Below are 23,205 nucleotides of genomic sequence, written 5' to 3'. Positions count from 1 at the left end.
GAAGTCGACGTGGAAGCTGTGAATCGCCTTCTCGAATATGAATTCATCGATCGACAAACAGATAGTTCGGAAATGACGTTGGTCTTGGGAAACGTCGTTGCTCGCGAATCAACCGGAAAAAAGTCTCGAGAAGGCTGATCCGTGAAACGGGGTACGTTCGAATGACGGTGTGCTATTTTCAAGGGAAAGTATTGGTCGATCGGGCAGGAATATCGAGGCTATATACATGAGACTGGAACACAATGGCGAATATCCGGAACAAAAAACTGAAAATGAAGAGAAAGAATGAATAAATTTTCGGTCCATGAATGGCTAAATGGATGAATGATTCTTGTGTACGGGTTTCGATGATTGCTTTGTTCCTTTTGTTGATTAACAGTGGCATTATCGTGTATGCGAAAGTGACAGCTCTCAGATTTGTTGGTTTTGTCGGAATCATTAGGAACATGCAACGTGAAACGCGAAACTGAGACATGAAAATTGTAAAGGGAAAACCTAGACACGAAACTTGGACGTAACAGCTAATTTCAACATAATCGTCCATCTATTTGTCTATAGACAAGATAGAATCATAATAATTATCCTTTAGTTGTGTTAAAGTATATTCACAGGCAACATACGCTCGATATTATATTTCGATATCGAAGTCCTATATCGTTATCTGAACAATAATTCCGGCTTTTGACCCATCGGTACGATAATACTCTCTTAAGAATACGCTCTTAAGAATTACGGAGAAAACGGGTAGTGGTCTAACACAAAAGGCGGAAATTTACCTAACGGAAAATCCGGGTTTTTTCCTATAAACAATATCTCCCATGAATCACGTTGGTAGTAGGCTTCTTGCCCCTATCTTCCTTCCCAACATTGGTCATAACCAATCGGCATCGAGGATCATTGCCCTCACTTTCCTAACTAAAAATGTAAGCAACGAATCCGCGTTCTTCGTTCAAAGGGCATACCCATACCGAACTTTCCTCCGTAATCACATTAGAACTAACTTCAGACTCCCTATACCTCTCACAGTACCTACAGATCCGAGAGCTCCTACAACTCTCACAGTGCCTACAGGTCCGAGAGTTCCGACGACTCTCAAAGTGTCTCGTTAGTCAATCAAAGACATCTACGAATAATCCTTTTCTTCGTTACCTGTATCTTAATCAACGGCGTTACTAATTTGTGTGATTGTACAAAGTGTTGGAAATATATATTTTTATAATTCTGTGAATCATAGTGTTATACTACAACAACCACCCTTATTACCGCGAGTAAAATACATACACGAACGTGAATAAGCAATTCGTGCAAGAATAATCAAGTCATACTCGATCTTTCGTCGTTTATCTCGTCCTAAGTGAAACTCCAAAAGCTGTTAACATTCTGGAACAGTTACATATTATCTTACTAACACTGAAAGTGTCATCACTCTATTGCATGTACATGTATAAGATCAGAGACCAACACACGAGTGATATACTATATGATACCAGTATACCAATATAGATATCGTACAATATCATTCATCATTGAGTCAGTCGCAGAGTAACAAATGATTCTGCCGCTCTGCCGAAAAAATGCTTCGTCGTCAAAGTTCGATATATTTACGTCTGGAATGAAAAACTTATAATAAAATAAATAAACGTTCGATGTTAAATCAAACGTGTTCTAGAATCCCGATATCACAATCCCGTTATCATTCGAAATAATTTAAAGATAATCCAAAAATCTCAGTGGTTGGAGGACGAAGAATACTCGAAGAATTTTATCGAGTCATTGGGCGGGGAACGAAGCAGAAAAATTAAAAATCTGAAAGGAAGAAGCGTGTAAACTTTTTTTGTCGTCACGATGAGACTCCTACTACCGATACTTTTGGCGATATTCGCATGTGGTTGGTGCAGTGACCTACGAATTCTCGGCGTGTTTCCGCTCAATGGAAAAAGTCATTGGATTATGGCGGAAGCACTGATGACGAACCTTGCGAAACGGGGCCATCAAGTGGATGTCGTTACTCATTTCCTTCTGAAGAATCCACCGCCGAATTATAACCAACTTTCTGTGCAAGGAACAATGCAGTCACCGGTAAATAACTTGCACGAGATCAACGTAACGCGCTTAAGAGACATCAATGCGAAGTTCCTTACGGACGTAGTGGGAAAAAATCTTTGCGACTTATTTGAACATGAACAGCTGCAAAACGTTATAAAGAAGCCTAAGGACTACTACGATGTCGTCATAACAGAGGTATGTTCTAACAATTATAACATTTTATTTCGAGACACGATCTTTCGTTTTTCGGTATGTTTGTCGAATTGTATCGAATATCGAAAAGAATTGAAAAGAAACGAATTTTATTCGAAATTGCAGGAATTTTATTTATTTTATTCTTTTCTTTTTTTATGCTATTTTTATCGAACTGCTATTCGTAAGAAAATAGAGACTTTTTATTTTGTCTTTCTCAATACCCGAGATAGAAATAGCAGCATGAAAATTGACAGTAAATTGGCGGTAAGTCGCAAAAATGTGGTTCTCGATTATTATCTTATTCTGTGCAATTTAGTCTCATTCTAGTCCGTTCTAGCGTTCATGAATGGTCGGTCGTTTCATGATTAGCGCAATAAACAACAGTATCGAATAAAGTATAACATGACATTAATTTTAACACCTTGAAAAATACACCTTGCAATATCAATTATCTTCTAAAATAGTATAAACTTATTTACAAAATAGTATTATCTTCTGCTAATAATATTCATTCATTGATAAAATTGATAAAACTAAACAGATCATGACATTATTAAAAATGTTGCTTATCATACTCTAATCTTATGCTTCTTTATCTATAAACATTCAACGGCATACTTTACGTCCCTTTTAATTAACAGATTACGAAAAGCTCCTCATAAAATCATGAAATTCTTAATACACTTTAATTCGTCACATTATTCAAAGGAAGCAGCTTCAAAGACAATCTGATTTATCATCACTTGAGAGTACAATGAGGAAGTTTTACGTAAAGCAAATTACGATACACGTAATTCCAAATCGTTTCAATTATTTAATTCGATTCGTATTTCGTAGGAGAATTAATATTAAATTAATAGTCGTAATTTTTTTTCGAAATTTTTGTTCTCCCTCGCCTCTGCGATGAAATTCTTTCTCTATCCTCTTATCAGAACTTTATACACGAGCGACAATATTATCGTACCGTACCAGATTTCTGAACTATCGTTATTTTTCTGAGAAACAAATATCCAGCCATCGAAATGAAAAATACTTAATAAATTATTAAAATGACGATTTATGGATATTTATGCATCTTCGCAAATTTACTTTTCACGTATTGGCGTCATGTCCAATATATCCAAATTGAATTAATTTGCAATGTATAATGTTTAGTTAACATAATTGTCACGCGAACGTTTGAAAACGTGTTAATGCCGATGAAGTTTGATGATTCCAGGTACATACTCAATTCGATTATAATTCGGCCGTGAAATTGATTAGTCACGTTTTAGATCGCAAAATCAGCTGATCGTTATTCAGCATGCATTATCATTATCGGAACCACTATAATCGACAACGCGAATATTTCATTCGCCGTTTCACGTTTACGTCGATACAACTGCAAAATCGCAAAATTTGAGTTAAATGTAACATCCAACGTTTACGTTAATAAATAATCAAAGTTGATTTCACATCCAAACGATTGCTCTTGAGACCTATATCGATTACGCCTTTTCCTTTTTTTTTTTTTTTTTACTCTTCTTGGTCAACACGATAAATCCATTAATTACCTTGTTTTTTAAAAGCCCTGTATATTCTTCTAAACGAAACATTTTCTATAGAAATCGACCATCATTCGTGAGTGCATATTAAAATTCACCACTGGCAGTTAATTAATTATTGTAAATTTATATCTTGAATCAATAATCGCTCAGATAAGCAGCACTGATAAGAGATTAACGAAGGTTCGATTACGACAAAGCGATAAAAAAGAACTATTTATTTTATAAGTATTTACATAATTAACTGTAGCGACAAATATCAGATAGTTCATATGTTCGTAAATTATCTTTTAATGAAAAAACTCTGCAATTAACAGATTGTATCTTGGCAGATACGTCTTGCAGAGATAACAATCTGTCGATAGTACGACATAGAGTAGGATCTATCAATAACATCGATAACTCAGGGGTATTTGTGTTATGCTGATGTTAAACAACATACATTGTTAACGCGATACGAAGAACGTTAGAAACGACAGGAAGATTTGACAAAGAGGAAAGATTCGTCGCGATAAAACGTGAAAGTGGAATGCTTTCACAACCAAACAAAACATGATAATTTGAACGAGAGACGACTGGAATCGTGTACATGGCAATTATATGAAAATAAATATATAGAGTGTATCGGATCAACGTGGTAGAATTGAAGCGGCGCATGATCTATGAAATATCTTATCAAACATGGCATACGATCTGTGAAAAAATCTTTTTCAAGTACATTTCGATATCGAGAACTACGAACCGTACTAAATAATAGAATCTTTTGTGTAATATGAAAAAAATGTTCTTTCTATTGATTGATACTTCAATTAGCGCCTCTAGATTGTTTGTGATTTATCTGTGAAACTATCTTTGAGAAAAATAATTGCAAAGCAATGATCAAGGAAATACTTTATTTATAATTATATAATACAAAGCTACTTCGTCCAATCATTTCACAACTTTTTCGTTTAAAGTTTCTATCGCATATGTAGAACATTCTGTAGAGAATATTCGTAGAGAATTAAAAACAACGAAGAAACCGGTTTTTGATAGATTATTGTTTTTACTGAATTCCATCTGTTCTAGAACGAACGTTTGATGGTTACATAAACACGTATTTCCAACCGAATTCAAACATCATCTGCGCGATACTGTACAATATCTCGCGTTTCATGTTAAGTTATCTTACACACGGCATGGCAGAAAGTACAAGCTAGGCGTATTATTAAAGTACCAATGCAAATATTAGTGTGGCCAAAAATATTTTTAACGATTTTAGAAAATTCTTCTATGGAAAATCTTACTTCTTTAAATTGTCCAATTCCGACAGAAATTGCGTTCTTATGCAACTACAAGCTTGCTTCGCGTTATGTAGAGTTTTGAAATGTTTCAGTCCAAAACAACTAGGCGGCACTCGACAACGAATACCGTCACTCGACGCTAATTACCACCGGACAACGGCAGCGCAGTGGTTAGCGATACAATACCATATATAAGCACCGCTCTACAGCGACTTAAATTTAAGTTGCAAATTGTAAACCTAAAAAAATGTAATCCCGACACACAAAATATCGCATGGCTGTGTCGTACCGTTACGTATCGGTACTTTTGCCTGGTCCACACCACAACCGAAATTCATTGTTTATTATGAAAAACACACACACATGTAATACTACCTACTGGTCAATAAACATTATAAAAAAAAAAAAAAAAAAATGCAGTGATTAGCGCCTTAGATTACGAACGTTCGGAACCCAGGTTCGAATCCCGGCGACCGGAGTTCCGATTTTTTTTCTATGCATCAAAAATGGAGGAAAAACAGCAGTATCCCATCAGCGACATCTATAGTCAACAGCTACAATTTTCAGGGACAACTCATACACCACATAACTATCGTAGCCATCTGGTTTTTGATCACTTCTGGCGCTTCTTTATAAATAGATTCCACGATCTCGTGTCGTTTGCGAAGCAAATTCGTACATCAGTTCGTCCGCTGTCTTTCACGGATACAGCTGTGAGAGCGTTTCCTTCGCGACAATTTGTAGTCTTTTACTTGAGCAACGATAAACGCGATCGAACAACGTCAAAACTCTCGTGTTTGTGAATGAGTAAATTCGTTTGATAAATGATTTTGGACCGCAGAAGGTTAGCTTGGATGTTTTATTAATTTATTTATTATTTTATCATGTATTATTTATTTGTAAGCGATCGTAGGATCGAAAACGGAATGTGATTTTATTGTAATCATACGACTTCAAGTTTCAGTGACGATTCGAGTCGTTAACTTTATCTGGAAGTAACTCGTTAAAAATTGAAGAAGACGCGTAATTATGTTTTGTTATTGTCAGAGAAATAATTTATATACATGTGGCCATTAAACTCCGAAAATGAACTCTGTTCGCGTTAATAACGCAACGAAGCTCTTAATGAATAATAAATCTTAATGAATATTCTTGATAAATATTGATATATATATTCACAATAGTTCTTATCAAAACGTGCTTGATCTAAACGTATACGTAGTAAGTAAAATCAATATCTGAGAGCAACATTTTCTTTTTTTTTTTTTATTTACACGCGTTCGTACAATAATATTTATCATTCGCAAACATTCGATGCAAATTGACTACAGATACCAACTATTCCTATTCTTAATCATCGTGTGTAGTTATTTTACGTGTATAAGTATAGTAAAGTGATTAACTTGTTCTCTGTTCTGACCAGCTGCACTCTTCTGGCCGGAAACTTACAATACATACATATAGAGATACATAAATACACGGACGTGAGTAAGCACATCGCAGCGAGTAACAAAATTTTCGGATTGTTTCATCATCCGTTTGTTAAGACACTATCTAATCGCGAAGCAACCTAAAGAAAATCTTCCTCTATTATATTCATCATTCTGGCAACGTCACGTGTTATCTTGTCGCCATTGAACAACCGTAATTCCACTATTCGTATACGTAATCTCTCATCATAGTATATACGATTATTACACTGCGTATTAGTGCGTATTAGCGACGCTCGAGCTCTGTCATTCAACATCGAGTGAATCGCAGAGCAAGAAATGCTTGTGCCGCTCTCTCGAAAAAGTGCTTCGTCGTCAAAGTTCGATATATTTACGTCTCAAACGAAAATAAAATAAATAAACGTTCGATGTTAAATCAAACGTGTTTTAGAATCCCGTTATCATAATTTCGAAATAATTTAAAGATAATCCAAAGATATCAGTGGTTGGAGGACGAAGAATACTCGAAGAATTTCATCGAGTCATTGGGTGGTGAACGAGGAAGAAAAATTAAAAATCTGGAGGAAGAAGCGTGTAAACTGTTTTTGTCGTCACGATGAGGCTCTTACTACCGATATTTTTGACGATATTCGCGTGTGGTTGGTGCAGTGGCCTACGAATTCTTGGCGTGTTTCCGCTCAATGGAAAAAGTCATTGGACGATGGCGGAACGACTGATGACGAGCCTTGCGGAACGTGGTCATCAAGTGGATGTTGTTACTCATTTCCCTCTGAAGAAACCACCGCCGAATTATAACCAAATTTCTTTAGATGGAACCTTACCGGCGGTGGTAAATAGCATGCACAGTAAAAATGTAACAAGCTTTGGACGCATGAATGTAAAGCACCTAATACAAGTGGCAGGAGATTCGATTTGCGAATTAATGGCACATAAGGAATTGCAAGACATTATAAAGAGGTCTAAGGATCGGTACGACCTTGTCATAACAGAGGTGTGTTTTAGATAATAATGATGATATTTTATTTTTGGAACACGATAGTTCATCTGATCGATAGTTTTATTTCTTAAATTATAGCGGAAGGTTTGAGTGAAAATTGCGAGGGATTGAAATGTTATTTTTCTTAATTTTTCTTGTACCTGCGTTTTTTTTTTTTTTTTTTTTTTTAATTATATTTTTCTTTTATTTCTGTTCGCTTAACGCGTACTCGAGCCGGAAATATTATTACGCGACAAAGTGGTTCTCACTTATCATCTTGTTTAACGTAGGCAGTATTCCCATTTATAACAACATAGTATATAGTCCAATTAAAATGTTTTGTAATAGAGTATCATAAGTAAAAACGATTGAAAGAACAAACACGCGACACTGACGTCTTATTGTAGTTCCTCGTAGTGTTTATAAATCGTCGTTTCGCCAACAGCATGGTAATTAATTTCACGCGTAATATAACGTCATTTAAGTTTAGCATCTTCAAGTGTAAGCGTTACTTACATTTCTAAACGTCTAACATATATAGCGTATTTACTTACATAATCATATTATCTCCTACAGTGATATTCGTTTATCTATAAAATGTCATAATGTAATATTGGTGAAACAACGCTAAGACAATTATCACACTGCTGTTTTCCTATCATAATCCTTTTTAATAAGAGATTAACAATCGCTACATCCACGTTATGATAACAAATCTTCGTCACTGTTTACAGGTATACGACTGAATAAAATTGTTTCTTTTCGTCTAATATTGAGTAACCTTCTAACAGTAGCATCGTCGTTTCTCTGAATTTTTCGCGCCGATTATCATCCTTTCAATCATAGTTATCGTTAAAGTTAGACGATAATTTGAAAATAAAATACACGAGGACTGGCTGACCTGTAAAAAACAGACAGACTATCGAGTGAAATAACTGGAAAATACTTTCGCAAAACCTATTCGAATCATCGATTCGTTCCCAAACTATTCAATATGGCTAAGTAAATTTCCACAAAGTAACTTCGAACGATTTTCCACGCCATCAAGTTGCAAAAACAATCCAGCCGTTTTTCCATTAGCGGCTCATCTTCGGTCCTCAACGAAAACGCAGTAGCCGACCGATCGTTCGATCTCCCATGTAAATCGTTCGTGAGTCAGACGTTCATCGCACGGAATAATACATTTTGTCACAACCCGAGCAACTATCCAAGCAGTTTTAAAACAACAGTGTAATATGGTTTCTCGAAACGCTAAATGTTTACAAAACGAACGACCTCGTTGATTTCGATGATGTCGAGATATATTGTCAAGATCAACATTCAGAACAACTCTTTTTTACACACAGAGAGCGTGGCTGAATGAACACGTACAAGCGTGCACAAGGTGATTTCCTCGTGAAAAGATAAAAACAAAATATGGGATAAAATTTTGTCATTTAAGATTTAGTTTTCGAGTAAAATCGAGTTTGAAAATTTATCAAGTATACTTGAACGTATACTGGGACTGAATAGTACTAATTAGTCGACAGCAGGTTATTTTACGCACAAAGATAAGTCAAAAGTGTAGAATAAAGAACCGATGATCAGACCGGTGTTGATCAACGTATTTTAAAGAATTTCATTTCAACTATATCGTTTATATTTAAAAGCGAAGGTTTATGTTTAAGTGTCGAAATACTTATGCAACTAATTATCCGACAATTGAGAAACTGGACCGATTTTATACACTCGTTCATCCCAGAACTAGAAGACTGAAGCGATTCCGTATATTTTTTTCCAGCTGTTCGCTGCACCATGTTACTTGGCGTTCGGTCGTCACCTAAACAAGCCCGTGATTGGTATAGTCACCTCGGCTTTTCACGAATGGCTCAGCACCTCGACAGGAAATCCGAATAATCCCTCCTTCATACCTGGCATATTCTCATCGTTCAGCCAGCGAATGACTTTTTGGGAGAGACTACAAAATACCGTCCTAACGAACCTAATATCATGGCAGATGAACTACTATATGAACCAGCAGGCTGTTTATGTGAAAAAGTTTTTTAATATTGACGCTGACATCTCGGAACTTTATCAAGATATAGCGGCTATCTTGGTCAATTCGCATCATAGCATAAACGGAATCAGGCCGATGACTAATGGGGTCATCGAGGTCGGTGGATTACACATTAATGAAAATTCGGATCCGTTGACACCGGTGAGTAAAACATGACTTCTTTCTCTCTTTATGTTTTCTCTTTATTCTAACTATAAATAGAAAAGGTAGAAAGCCTTTGAAAGAACATTTTAGAAAAATTGGATCGATGGTGATGCAAACGAAATCCCACCCTGAATTTCCTACATCACGAACATTTATTTTTCTTGGAAAATATTTCGAATAGTTGATTTAACAAATATTCGTATAGCGCGGTAAAGGTATTGAAAATATTGTAGAAAAAAGTAGATTCTTGGGGATGCAAAAAGTATTTTTACATTTACATTTACATTTACATGCTGATTTTACTATCACCGATTTTTATCTTTATCGAAATATATTTCGAACGTTTGACTTAACCAGTGGTTGGGGTTAGTATGGCGGAGTGTCTATACATAAAATAATTATTATTTTATGTATTATATTGAAAAAAGATGTACTCGTAGATATATTTGCCAGAGACATGGAATTTGGCAAAATAGAAAATCGTGTCAACTGCTCTCGATATTAAAATATCATTATCGAGCGAGTACCGAAGATTACAATCCAAGAGATTAAAGATACAAATTTAAAAACTTTGCAGCTATAATCTCTCGTAAAATGTATTTGACCGAAGCTTTTCACCAGACACGGAAGAGAAAAACAGAGAAATTAAAGTACAACGACAAAGTACCTTGTCCAAAGTGTAATAATCTCGGGGTACTATTAAGATGATTGGCCAAGATTATGATGCAACGTGTAATTACCATAATGCATTCGAAGTTCTAAAAAAGACTTCGTGTCCGGTAGGCACGCAACTAGTAATCAATTCGCTACACAAGAATTATTATTTCTTCGTTCACGATGCTTAATTACTCTTTAATTCGTCACCAATTGGCTATTAATTTTTATTTTCTTAATGAGATCAAATTATTTCAATATGACGACTCGTATGTACAAACTGACAAACGATTACCATAGAAAAGTTTTATGTGCATATTCTACGGTATAAAAGATATCTTGAAATTTCATTGCCACTGTAACGAAACACGAGTGTCACGATTATATCGATAAAATTTGAAACCAATACGAAAATGTATATAGAAAATACAAGATATTTATTGCAAGCATGTAATTAATAAAAAATTCGTATACATCCAAATCTTAAGCTTATAAAAAGCTTCAAATTAGGATGGCAACACTGAATATCGAAGTTTATTAATATAACGAATATTTGAAGTGCAAATCTACTTTTGTGATTTCTGTGGAACATCATATACTTATACTGTAATTCTTATACGTATTTCCAGATTGGTTTCACCAATTCTACCAATATAATCATAATAGTCTTATACTGCCATGATCTCATAATGACAATCGAAATGTTTCGAATGGCACGCATAGTATATTCATAAAAGACGTCTACGGATGTTCGAATATTTCTATGAGCCCGTGAAAAAGTGAAAAATTCCTCGCAATCCGCGCCAAAAGAAGGTACATCTTTATACATTTATCTTGAACCAACAGGAGCTGAAGAAATGGCTAGACGAAAGTACACACGGTTGCATATTCTTCACGTTTGGATCGATGGTGAGGATCGAGACGTTCCCTAAACCTCTTCTTGAAGCTTTCTACAAAGTTTTCGAGAGAATCGCACCTGTTCGAGTGCTCATGAAGGTGGCGCAAAAGAAGGACCTGTTACCTGGATTGCCAAAGAACGTGATGATACAATCCTGGTTCCCTCAAGCGACTATATTCAGTGAGTAATTTAATAAATTTAATTTTTTATTCCTTTAGTATATTTTTAATTCTTTTAGTGTAAAGATCGTATATACGTACATGCTCGCAAATATTAAATAAACATTTGTTAACGCATACACGCGCGCGTGAAATAGTAAGATACATGAACATAGGTATGTCGTCTATAACATGGAATGATTTTTATGTTCGTGTATTGGCGTTATGTATTTTCCTTATTAACGAAAATTGCTTCGACTCGCGTGCCAAAAACGCTCGATTATTATATCGCATGGACATAAAAATTTTGATCAAATTCAGTGATATCATAAATTTAATTAAAATACTTTGAGTGTAAAATTTTCTGCTCCAGTTACGCGACTAATTTTATTTTGTCATATAAAAATAGACATTTGGTATCATCGCGAAGGAGTTGATAATCATCAATCTCGTGGACGATGTTTTCGAAAAAGCATCGAAAAAATCGCTATATTTTATTACTACCGAAACCATTACTTGCAGTCATTTTAAAGATCGTGCATATATTTCTTGATTTTGAAAAATTGCCGTAAGGACGCGATATACGATAATCAGGCGAGAAGAGAAAAACATCTTGTTTTCTTCAATTTCAGAGCACAAAAATGTAAAGGCGTTCATAACGCATGGAGGTCTGATGGGTACGCTAGAAGCGATCTACTTTGGCATCCCCATGATTGGAATTCCTCTGTTTGGTGATCAGATCACGAATATGAGAAACGCAGCTAATAAAAATATTGCCGTGAACATTGGCTCTGTGGAGAATATCACAGAGGAAAACCTTTATTATGCGATTGATACGATCTTGCACGATGAAACGTATAGGTAAGTACGCGTGCTTTTATTAATAATTTCGAATGTTTACGAATGAGAACGACGTTAACAAGTTTAAACACAAAATGACCGTGTACCGAAGAAAAGTTGTAAATTTATTTCCATATTCTTCTGCATATTTCTAATAACGTTTGATTATTTTTAATCGATTTTTTAAATAAGGATTTCTTCAATTTCAATCGTATAAAGAGCTAAGTATTTTAATATATCTAACGTTGGGCAATATGGACTAAAATATGGAATCTATAAATCTGAAGGTAAAACGTGTACAAAGGAAAAGATTGATACCTTCTTACTAATTTTATGACACTGTTTTTGAATTTATCCTATACTTCTAATAACATTTGATCGACCTTAATCGATTTTATCATGAATTTCTTAAATCTCAATTAATCGAATAATTTTACTGTAATTTCATCTCATCAAATCTCAGTATTTTTGTACACACATCTAATGCTTTTGTTCTCAGTTATTTGCACGACTGCAGAATTTATTTTTGAAGATTCCAGCAGTTACCGAACTTCACGCTGAACTTTCTCAATTTCGAAACTTCATATACGCAAACACCGGTTCCAGAGACTTCCCAAGTTAGAAGACGCGAGATTCACAAATTCACAGCTGTTCAAACTTTAAATTTACATAACTACACGCACATATCCTAATTTCTCAGCTTCTTATTTATTACCATCTAACTTCTTATACGTTTCTCGCTTTTTCCTTCCATCCTTTCCATTTCCATAGTTTTCACTATGCGACACCATCTCTTTCTTACATATCTCCCTACTTTGCGTCTACTTCCTCGTCGTTTGTAGCCTTTTATTATTATCTTCTCCTAACTCTTAAAAATTTTTTCCCCGTAACTGTGCCTCGCTATTGCAGTTCTATGTTGCAGTTCGCCATTTGCTTCTACCTTTCTTCCTCTTGCCGTAACTACCCCCTTTTTACTGTCTATTTTGTAGTTCCTTCCTTTGCAATAATTACCTCCCATCGTTGCCAATTTATGGCCCGCCGTGCCATTTCGTTTTACCCATTGTTCCTCATCTTATTATCTTCAACTATTACAATTTTACAGTTTCTTTCCTCATCACAATTATCCCTCGTTAGCGCAATTTTATCGTTCGAACCAGTCGGAAGTGAAATTGGAAAATATAGAGAAATTGGGAAATGTAGGGTAGAGAAATTGACAGTTCTTACGATTAATCAGTTTAGCGAATGAAATTCTCAAAAATTACATCGATGCTAAGCGATTAAATCTTCGAAATTGATGTGATAAAAACGAAGCGCCCAAAGTAATTTCCACGTTCTTCATCTTTGTCTTACTTCCACCCATATACAGCGTAGAATCTTCTCACTTCTATTCGTACCACGAATTAATAAATTTAGGATCACAGGGTATATCTCCTTTAAATTTTTCCCAACATTCGTAGCGAACTTCTCCAGCAACATCCACCTTGCGATCCTCTTTCTTTCGCCGCTGTTCTCCGCCAAAAATATCACGTTCCTCTACGTCAATTTGTTCTAATACCTTCGATTTACCAATTTTCAGATCGAACATGCAAACAGTATCGAAAATATTCAAAGACAGACCGATGAGCGCCATAGACACCGCTGTCTATTGGGTCGAGTACGTTGCTAGAAACAGATTCGCTCTGCAATCACCGGCTATCCACCTGAACTGGTGGCAACAGAATCTGATCGACGTTTACGGTTTCATAGTCGTCTGTGTGCTGGTTGTTCTCTATATCATCGTTCTCCTGGTTAAAAAACTGAAGAACTGTATATTTAGACGTAAATCTTGTGTAAAGACGCAAACTTCTGAGTCGAAAAAGAAGAAATAAATTGCCTTAACGCGTGCATGTGTGTAGGTGTGTATGTGAATCTTTTTACGCATCGTTTATATTGTAATTATTTTGTACATTCAACTCGATTTGCCTTTCTTAAAAAATCTTCTGTAACAACTATCTCCGTTATACATCTGTGTAATTTTTGTAAAATATTAAAATATCGTTCAAATATATATAAATATGTATATATATATATATATATATATATATATATATATATATATATATATATATATATATATATATATATATATATATATATATATATATATATATATATGTATATATTTTATCGTAATAATTATATTATTTCTACTTCCACTATATTATTAATTAATAATTAGACGTGTTGTCTTGGATTGTCTTTGATTTATATTTTCCCCTTCAAAATGATACGGATTTTTTTCATTGTAATTCTTCTTAAATGCCGAGGAGAAAGAAACGAAGGAAAATTCTTGGTTTCAAAAAGTTTCACTTTAAAATGTACTGGATTCGCTGATCAACGGTATCATGAAAATCGGCCGAATACGAACGATTAAGAAAATATCCACAAATTTACTCCTTTACGTTACCCGAGAGAATCTCGCGATCGTCTAAAAATATGCGCCGTTTTAGAATGTTCATTTTCCTTTTACGTCGCATAGGGCTCGGATGTCGCAGACTCGCAAACACGTCGGATAAAGTTAAAAATATTTTCCGCGCTTAAACAAAGAAAACACGAAAATAACATTTCGAGTGTTGACCTGGGTTTATTAGGTTGCCGCACGCGACAAATTTCAATAAACCTTGTCAACTTGAAATTCGCGTTCTCAGTGGGCGGCGCGTGCAAGAATTTGCGTTTTTATATTGGAATTATTCCCGTGATTTTTAATTTATCGCCAGAAAATCCGATAGCACCGCAATTTGACTTAATGAGTTCTCAAAGGCGAATGTTTCAAGGATGAAATGTCTATATCGCCAAGTAACCAAATGAATCCTACCTGGTGGTGGCGTGGAATTCATGGCCTGCAGCTGCAAACATTCCAGCTCCCTTTCCTGCAAAATACGCCGAAGCTCCTCGTCCAAAAGGATAGTGCCTACGGTCGTATTCACTGGCATCTACAACGAAGCAATTTCTTAATGATTCGTAGTGTACTTCTTCGTTGAATTTCATTCTTTCACGATACAACGAATAATTCGCAAGCTTTTTGTATTTCTGACGTCGGATACATGTACGTAAAAACACGTAAATACTGTCAGTTTTTCGTGGGCAATAAATTTCAATAATTACGTAATATGCATATGTATAATAATATATAAGATTTACAATATTATACTTCTCTTTTATGCTACACCGTGCAAGGGTTAAAGCGAATAAGATAAAAAATAAGCACGTGAAAGTAACTACAACGCGATCGAGTTTTACGTGATTTCAAATTGGTAAATATAATTTGATCGAAATGCTTGAGAAGTGATGCTTCAAATAACGTACCGTGTTATTTAATTTGCAATTATCTTGGAAGTTGTTTCGACAAACAAATACACTTTCCCGTAAATTATTTTATTGCCCGTCTATCAAACGAATATCTCCTTTGATTTCGTTCGTTTAAATAAACATTTGGCGAGATAATTTCTCAGATAATTTCTAACTCCGTTATGTCAACTGCGTCAGAAGTACAAATTTCCTCACTCGCACAAGCGTTACACACACAGCTATCATTCGAGGATGATCGAGAACAGTTCTGAGAATAAATCTTATTGCGTTGTAAAATATAATCTACGTTTATCCTTTAAAGTATAACGTTGAAAGTTAATTGAAAGCCTTAGTTCGAGAGAAAAAATTATTTGAGAACGATTTTTACACGGAAGGTCCATCGCATAAATTATTTTTTATTCATGATTAAAAGTAACACGTTGTTACGTCTTATTTCTATCTCGAATAAAATTCATCTAGTTATTATTTATACCAGTTTAATAATTTTAACGCATTAGCGAATTGTTAAGACGTAACTTCAATACGAAACTAAGAGAACCAAATTTGAATAAACTTCCGTTCCATCAACTATCGTAACGAGCACTTTATTTCGCATATTTTACACACACGTATTTCCACATCACGCACATTCCGTGCATTGTTACGCCTTGACATTTTTCATAAATGCATAAAAATTCATCGTTCGCGCGCTATAAATCAAAGAGAAAATTGTTACCGGAAGCCTGGAGAATCTCTTAATCAAGATGGAACAAGCAGATCGTGTCTTCTGCCCAAGATTAACGATGCACGTTTCCCGAGCAGCTCGATCAATGTCGACAATGAAAAAAGGCGATGAAAATTCTCGATGATAAAAAAAAAATGCAAATTTCTCGGGAAATCGTCATATCCGAACCTGACGTAATTAAAATAATACGTATTTTGTGCGACTAATCACGACCTACTTGTTATTCGATGATATTCAACACTCGCATTCCACGATTAAATATGCCGATAAACGTCTGGGCATATTTTACAATATCGATGCGGCGGTGATAATTAAATTTCGTATAGTTGAAACGTGAAATTGAGATAGAATATCAATCAACGTAGAAGCTTTCGCGATTTCTGAATGAAGATCGTTTCAGCCGATATACCATGGCTGTAACAAGTTCATTGGCGAAGCGAGTTATTGCGTTCATTCTGACGACAGGACAGGAAACAATAAGTTACGTTTTGCAGCGCAACCAGACTCGATTCCGCAGAGAAATCGCGTCTGCTTATCGTTTCTCCGATAGATCTATCGCGAACCAACCTACGTGGATGCGTATCCTGCTCGTTATTATTTAATTAACTAAAACCTAATATTATTTTAATAGAGACGGATATTTAATGTTTTAACGTTGAAATTTCCGAAAGGCGTATTCGTTCGTTGATTAAAATTACTTGCAATTATCGGAGAATAATATTTCTGAAGGAGAGAAAACGAAATAAATTGTCGAACGATGTAACGTTTATCGAATACAATTTTGGCTGGCATATTAAAACGAGAAGCGAAGTAAAATCAATAATTTTATAGCCGGGCGCAGTGATTACACATTCCTCGAGTCTATCGAAGAACTTTAAATATGAAACTCGTAATGAGCGATGATGTGTGGTAAAGAAAAGCAAAGAACGAACAAAGTGTTTATCGACATTGATCGATCATGTTTAACACGACTAAACATCAGAATTCTACGTTAAACATACAACTTCATAATTCGTTATTTTCCACGTCGATTCACTCTATTACACGTTTCTTTTCCATTTTAATGATTCGGATATTTGCGAATAAGACGCTCTCAGTTTCGCCCCCATTCATCATAGTATAGATGGAAATAAATGTAACAAGATTAGTAAAAGAAGGTTAATTTCTGCGTGAAATGTTAGAAAGCATACTTAATAATAAAGTAAAATTAGCCACGGTAAATTAGTAACAGTTAATCCGCATTGGTCAATAAAGAGAAGAAAATTAATCATAGTGTTAGTAATGAAAACAGAAGTTGCTTCTCATTCTGTTTAGTGAAAAAGTAAAGAGAAGAGTATTAACGGAGTTTACAGAAAGCAAAAGAAAACTAATATCGAAGAAATAAATTACCGTTTAGTCCGTAACAGCGACTCACTTAAATATCCCGTGAACGTAAGGCACGCGTGCAAAGAATTGGAACTAGAAAAAGAAACAAAGCGAAGAAATTAAAAAAAGAACTTTGTCGAACTGAACAGCAGACACGAACCGAGTCTCTAGATCCACGTTCATAATCGATCTTTTCTACGGCCCGATTCCTAAATCACAGTTTAAGAATTTCTAACGAGAATTCGATTTCCTTCCAAAGCATACAGAAACGTTAGTAGTTGATGTGCGCTTTGAACGAAATTTGATGACTGTTACCATCTTTCATCATTTCCACTCTTCGCTCTTTCTTCATAATCGCTCAACTAACTCGACGATCTTCGCTTCCACCGTGTGAAATATTAGTTTTTAGAATAAACCATCAATCGCTTGTTTCTGCTAGATTTAATGAATTTTTCCGACAACTATACAGAGCGATTCGCGTAAGCGTTTTAGTTGAAGTTAGACAAAAAATGAGAAGGAAAAAAGATAAATGACGTAGAGAAATTCATTTTTCTACGCTTTGGCATTTTTCGTAAATACAACGATGCACCAAAAAAAAAAAAAAAAAAAAAGGAAAAACGCACGTACATCTTCTTTTTAAAGTTCTAATTTAAGTTACTATGGTACATCGTTTATTATAGAAATTTTCTGTTTCTCAATTTTTTCATCGGACAATATCGTACGATTTCGCGTTTCTAACGCAGACGTGGATTCTGCTCATAACAGCGGTTTCACGTGAAACACATCGGGGAATGCCATCCTGTTAAAGCAGTTCCAAAGGACTTGCGGACTATGCATCGCTCTTCATTTACATGGCAAAATGGAGGGCGAAGCGCTCCGCGAAACTTGCTCGGCCACGAAAATTGAATAGCAAGTTCCGCAAGTTCTCGCCTCCTGTTTCGCCTCCATCCCAATTTCGATACACTCGATCGGGGACCACTTTTCCCCACGAAAGTTTCCACGAAAATTTATAACAGAGGAAAAAAGAACGACGGCTCGCGGAATCAGTTTGTAAAAGGATAACGTTCTTGGTCCTTGAATATTTTGCCTGCTGCGACAAATAGGCGGAATTTAACTGGTGAACATTTGTCGCTCTTCAAAAGTAGGTAGCTTAAGGTGTTTGTATCCTCAGCAAAGAGATGAGATCTCGACGTTTGTTTAGAATTTCGTATTCGATAGGAATCGATGAAATTGGCAATTTCGTTTACAGATGAAGGAATTTCCCCATTTTACAACTTTGCAATTTTAACATTTAATTTTGGAAGTTCATCAAAGTGGATGAGACGAATACGTAGGTTCCATTCGTTCGTGTTAGAAAAATATTAATTTGTGTAAATATTTACAGTCTACTAATTACTTATATTAATGATTAATACGAGATAAGCGAGTATTTATAAAAAGAATGAAAGAATATTCCTGGGTCGTTCCGTTTTAAAGAAATATATCTACATGTTCATCTAACTTCCACCGTGATTAATTTCATTGATTCCGATATAATCGTGTAACGAGCCGCGAATGGTAATTTAATGCAGCTTTATGCTCTAATGTAGCTTTCAATTCGAATAGAGAAATGCTGTTTGCTTGACGAAACAAAAGGGACAAGGAGGAAGAAACCTTTAGTGTGTTTAACAAACAAAAGAACATTTCGCTCGAAATGGAAGAAGATTCTTAACCAACGAAACTCGCTTTCCTCTCAAACTGCGTCTGAAAGGGAATTTCGAATCCCTTAAATTCCCAATTGAACACCTTGGTAATTAAAACACAAAAGCATCGTTGAAACTCACTTAACGCCTTTCTTATTTATCGTTATCACCTTCAAACAGTATTTATTTCATTCGATCTATAGTAGAAACGATTGATGCAATAGATTGATTGGATTTAACGAGATTGACAAATTTTCATTGCGCTTTACCTCGGCACAACATTTTGATTAAATCGCGCGTAACAAAAACGGAGATGGCTGGAGAACGACGATAACATACGATAGCAATTTCGAAGAAACGATGTTTAAGGATAGAACGATTTGCATGGCGAAAAAAGTAGCAAGATAAATTGTTACGGCATACGAGTTGCACAAAAGAGTTCCTGAATGTTCGCCTTGAGCGTACTATAGTTTTCGTTTTTGCACTTGCACGCCACATGCGTCCCAATTTTCCTATTATATCCACGGTAATACGCTAGTAAGTGGCCGTAGGGCATATTGTAATTAACTACCTCGTCAACATTTTGCATAACGGCATTGAAAGTTGCTGACATTTTATCGAGAGATTAAAGATAAATGTTAGTAAATGTTAATCACAGATTCGTCGTTTTAACACTCAACTATTTCTCTTTACGAAAGAAACTCGTATCATCGAAGAAAATATGTTTTAGCCGGGAAGGAATTTCGACGTTAGATGCGTGTACTTCGTAAAACTATCCGTAAGAAAAAATGTAGATTGGACGTACGTGTTTGTAGATTCGTTGGTTCTAAAAAGTAATTAATTTCGACCCACGTATGGCTGAGAATCGAATCACTATTCAATCGAAACGAAAGCGCGTCCCGTACTACTTGTCAGACCAGTAACGGATTATTTTACTAAAATTCAGCATCGCTCTTGCAGCGTATAAATTTCTTAGCGGAAACTCGCGAATCATTAACTTGCAACGAATACACGTATACGCTATATACCGTATCAACCGTGAAAAACATGCTACTACGTTCGTTCAGCGGAACGACGACGAATAGTAAACATTTCTGCGTTTCAGTTTCATCCGACAACCACGTCAGATAGTCGCACGCCGTACTTAGTATAGCACGCTCGATAGATTCAAATCGTCGGGACGTACAAATTGACCGTACGATTGGATGTTGGCAAATCGTCGGATAAGTGATATCGTGGAATTTCCAACACCTAGAAACCGACTATCACGATACCCATGTATTTCCGCAGTGAGAACTTCAAATTTCATCTACTCGATAGAATCGTGCTTGACAAATCGAACGCCTCTCGTGAATTTTTCTGTTGGATAACTGAAACAGCTTCTCTTCCCTTAAATGTTTACCTGTGTTGACGCTAGAAATAGAAAAATTTCCATGTCCATATCATCCGGAAGTAAATCCGGATTGTAATCGATATGAGATCGCGATGTGACACGACTAAACGAGCACGGGTTCCTATTTTAAAATCTCTTTATTTTAATCAAAGACGACGTTGAACTTGTCACAAGCATCGACATGATTCTAGTAACTGCAAGAATATCGAAACTCTTCGTTTGAACTACTTCGAGACGAGCCAGTTGATTATTCCTTTCGGTGTAAAATTGCAAAGTCATGACAAACGAGTTAACAAACTCGTCGGTTTATTAATATCGTCAGTGTAACATCGTAGAATTGCAAATTTATCGAAATATAGGAATATTTACGGACGATAACGTACGTATGAAGATTGAATTTAGAAGGAGCGCGAGACGCGCGTGGCATAATTGCGGCGTCGAGGCTCGATACCGATAGAAAATGAAATTACACGGTGTGTGATTTAACAAAACCTGCTTCGTAGTTTTGCGCGCGATCCACGTGATCGATTCTGCTCTCACGTACAGCGGAATTACGTTATCGATTCCCGGCATTCGCGTGTCACGCAAACGTCATACACACGACCACCGTATGCATTTACGTCGAAGCCGATGCAGCCGTATCAGGAGTCCGGTTTCATCTGATTTCCCACTGTGACTACAAAAGCAGACGAACCACCCTGTTGACTGCATCCTGTTTTCCCCGGCGTCGATCGAATCGCCACGCTATCCGTTCCGCGCCATACCCTATAATCACTGTAGCTCGCGCACGCATTTTCAGATTCAACGATAAAGCAATTCGTAAAGGATGTTTCGCAATATTTTCGTACAATACGTACGAAGGAAGATTCGATAGGGACGTTACGAAGCTCGGCTACCGAGCTGCAAATCCAGACATTTCCATATCGTTTAGCGTTTTGTTAAAGTCGAAATGTCCCGATGAATTTTAACGCGAATTTTTTAATTACCAAAATGGGCCGAAATCTCGGATTTTCTTTCTTTACAAGTACTGAAAATATTAGGTTGTCCGAAAAGTGTCTTCCTTTCGCAAACGTGTTTTTTGCAACAGCGCACATTTATAAAAACGTGAAACCAAGTGTGTGAAATGTCGCGGTGTTTATCTCAACAGAACAAAATGGATCGTACGTAATTCGACAAAATAATATAAAATAAAAAACCTTGTACGTTTATTATTTCCTCATAAAACGAAAGAAACTTTTCGGACAACCTAATATATGCAGGTATTTCCGCCAGAATTAATGTTGATTTTTATTTAGATAGAGACATAATTATACAGATCTATCTACTTTAACTTTCATAATATCATCTGAATTAATAGTAATAATAATAATAATATGTACTCGTGTAGCATAATATATGAACTTACGGCTATCGCGCTGTGTTTTAGTCAACACAGGTGTAATATTCCGTTTACGAGAAACTTATTACCATATGCCCTATTTCTAAGCTTATGTTCTATTCGTGTAGGCAAAACGCTCTTATTTTTAATGCGATTCGAACGCAACAGTAAATCCATTTGGCTTGTTCTTCGTTCAAATTTTGTAAAAAAACATGAGTACGGTCCTTCGATACGGCGTCTGGAAGCTCGTTACCGAGCGCAGCTGAACAGAAAACGTTACGCAGTTTCCAACTCCTGATCACTGCAGATCGAGCATTGATCGGTTTTGTTGATCCTAAAAAAACATGTTCTTTTTGTTGCTCGGAAACAGCACCTGGCAATCTGCTTTGCCAATCTGAGTCGAACTATCGTATTCTGATAACGTGTATTGATAACGTTGACTGTATATGTATAGTTCTGGCGTACAAAAGTTTCTAGGTTTTCGATGTCTTTGTAGAAGGAAATATCGTTTGAATTATATCGATTTATATACGAAACATTTAGATGCGTATTACAGGTCGATAATCACAGTATTAAAGGCAAAGTTTATTAAAAATACTAAAATGTAACAACGTAATAATAATATATAGCAGCTGCAAAAAGTATCGACGCGCCGTTTTACTTATTGTAACGTGTTCAAAAATCTTGATTAATTAGATCGAAAGATATTAAAAGTGGAAGTTAAGCGATCGTGAATCCCCAAACTACGCGACAGATAAAAACTCGTCGATTATCTAACTCGTACGTTATCTCTGGTAGTATTTTGTTTATCTTTCATGAGCTCTTAATCGTCTAGTTTTATCCTCGGAGGAACAACGTGAAGCTTCAACGAACTACCGTTGTTGATGCACGCTAAGTACATCAATTACATTGTAAGACGTGAAATCCCTAACGCTATGTGTTTTTGCAATGTCTACATCGACTCCGGCGTTATCTCGGTAACCCAAAACGGACAGACCATTAATCTTCTCGTTTGTGAAGTTTTGTCGACGAGCTTTATCGATTTGCGTTCCATTTCCTACATATTTCTA

The 23,205-nt window shown here is 35.8% G+C and overlaps 2 protein-coding genes across 16 annotated transcripts in view; one reads left to right on the top strand and one right to left on the bottom strand.

Annotated features, from left to right (window-relative positions):
- The window catches only part of LOC100645019 (calcitonin gene-related peptide type 1 receptor), a 164,222-nt gene that overhangs the window by 95,461 nt on the left and 45,556 nt on the right, over positions 1–23,205 (bottom strand). For 9 of the 13 annotated variants that reach the window (XM_048410145.1, XM_048410146.1, XM_048410147.1 and 6 more), the window contains one exon: positions 15,100–15,217. In XM_048410145.1, coding sequence (XP_048266102.1) covers positions 15,100–15,217 — 118 coding nt within the window. Of the gene's footprint in view, positions 1–15,099; positions 15,218–17,706; positions 17,776–20,169; positions 20,400–23,205 lie in introns of those variants that run through there. The other 4 variants (XM_048410148.1, XM_003398950.3, XM_048410149.1 and 1 more) reach the window with 2 other exon arrangements.
- LOC100645384 (UDP-glucosyltransferase 2) lies at positions 1,831–14,312 on the top strand. 3 transcript variants are annotated; one of them, XM_012313762.3, is made up of 6 exons: positions 5,749–5,912; positions 6,984–7,510; positions 9,276–9,692; positions 11,196–11,427; positions 12,038–12,266; positions 13,822–14,312. In XM_012313762.3, the coding sequence occupies exons 2-6, from the start codon at positions 7,115–7,117 to the stop codon at positions 14,111–14,113; spliced, it is 1,566 nt and encodes a 521-aa protein (XP_012169152.2). In that variant the 5' UTR covers positions 5,749–5,912; positions 6,984–7,114; the 3' UTR covers positions 14,114–14,312. The 3 variants fall into 3 exon arrangements, with proteins under 3 accessions (XP_020721324.2, XP_012169152.2, XP_012169151.2); XM_020865665.2 differs by lacking the exons at positions 5,749–5,912; positions 6,984–7,510 and adding an exon at positions 1,831–2,241; XM_012313761.3 differs by lacking the exon at positions 5,749–5,912 and having other exon boundaries at positions 6,601–7,510.

The sequence above is a fragment of the Bombus terrestris genome, chromosome 11, assembly GCF_910591885.1.
Source record: "Bombus terrestris chromosome 11, iyBomTerr1.2, whole genome shotgun sequence".
Classification (NCBI taxonomy): Eukaryota; Metazoa; Arthropoda; class Insecta; order Hymenoptera; family Apidae; genus Bombus; species Bombus terrestris.
Note: the sequence above shows the minus strand (reverse complement) of the source record. Positions and strands in the feature narration are given on the sequence as shown.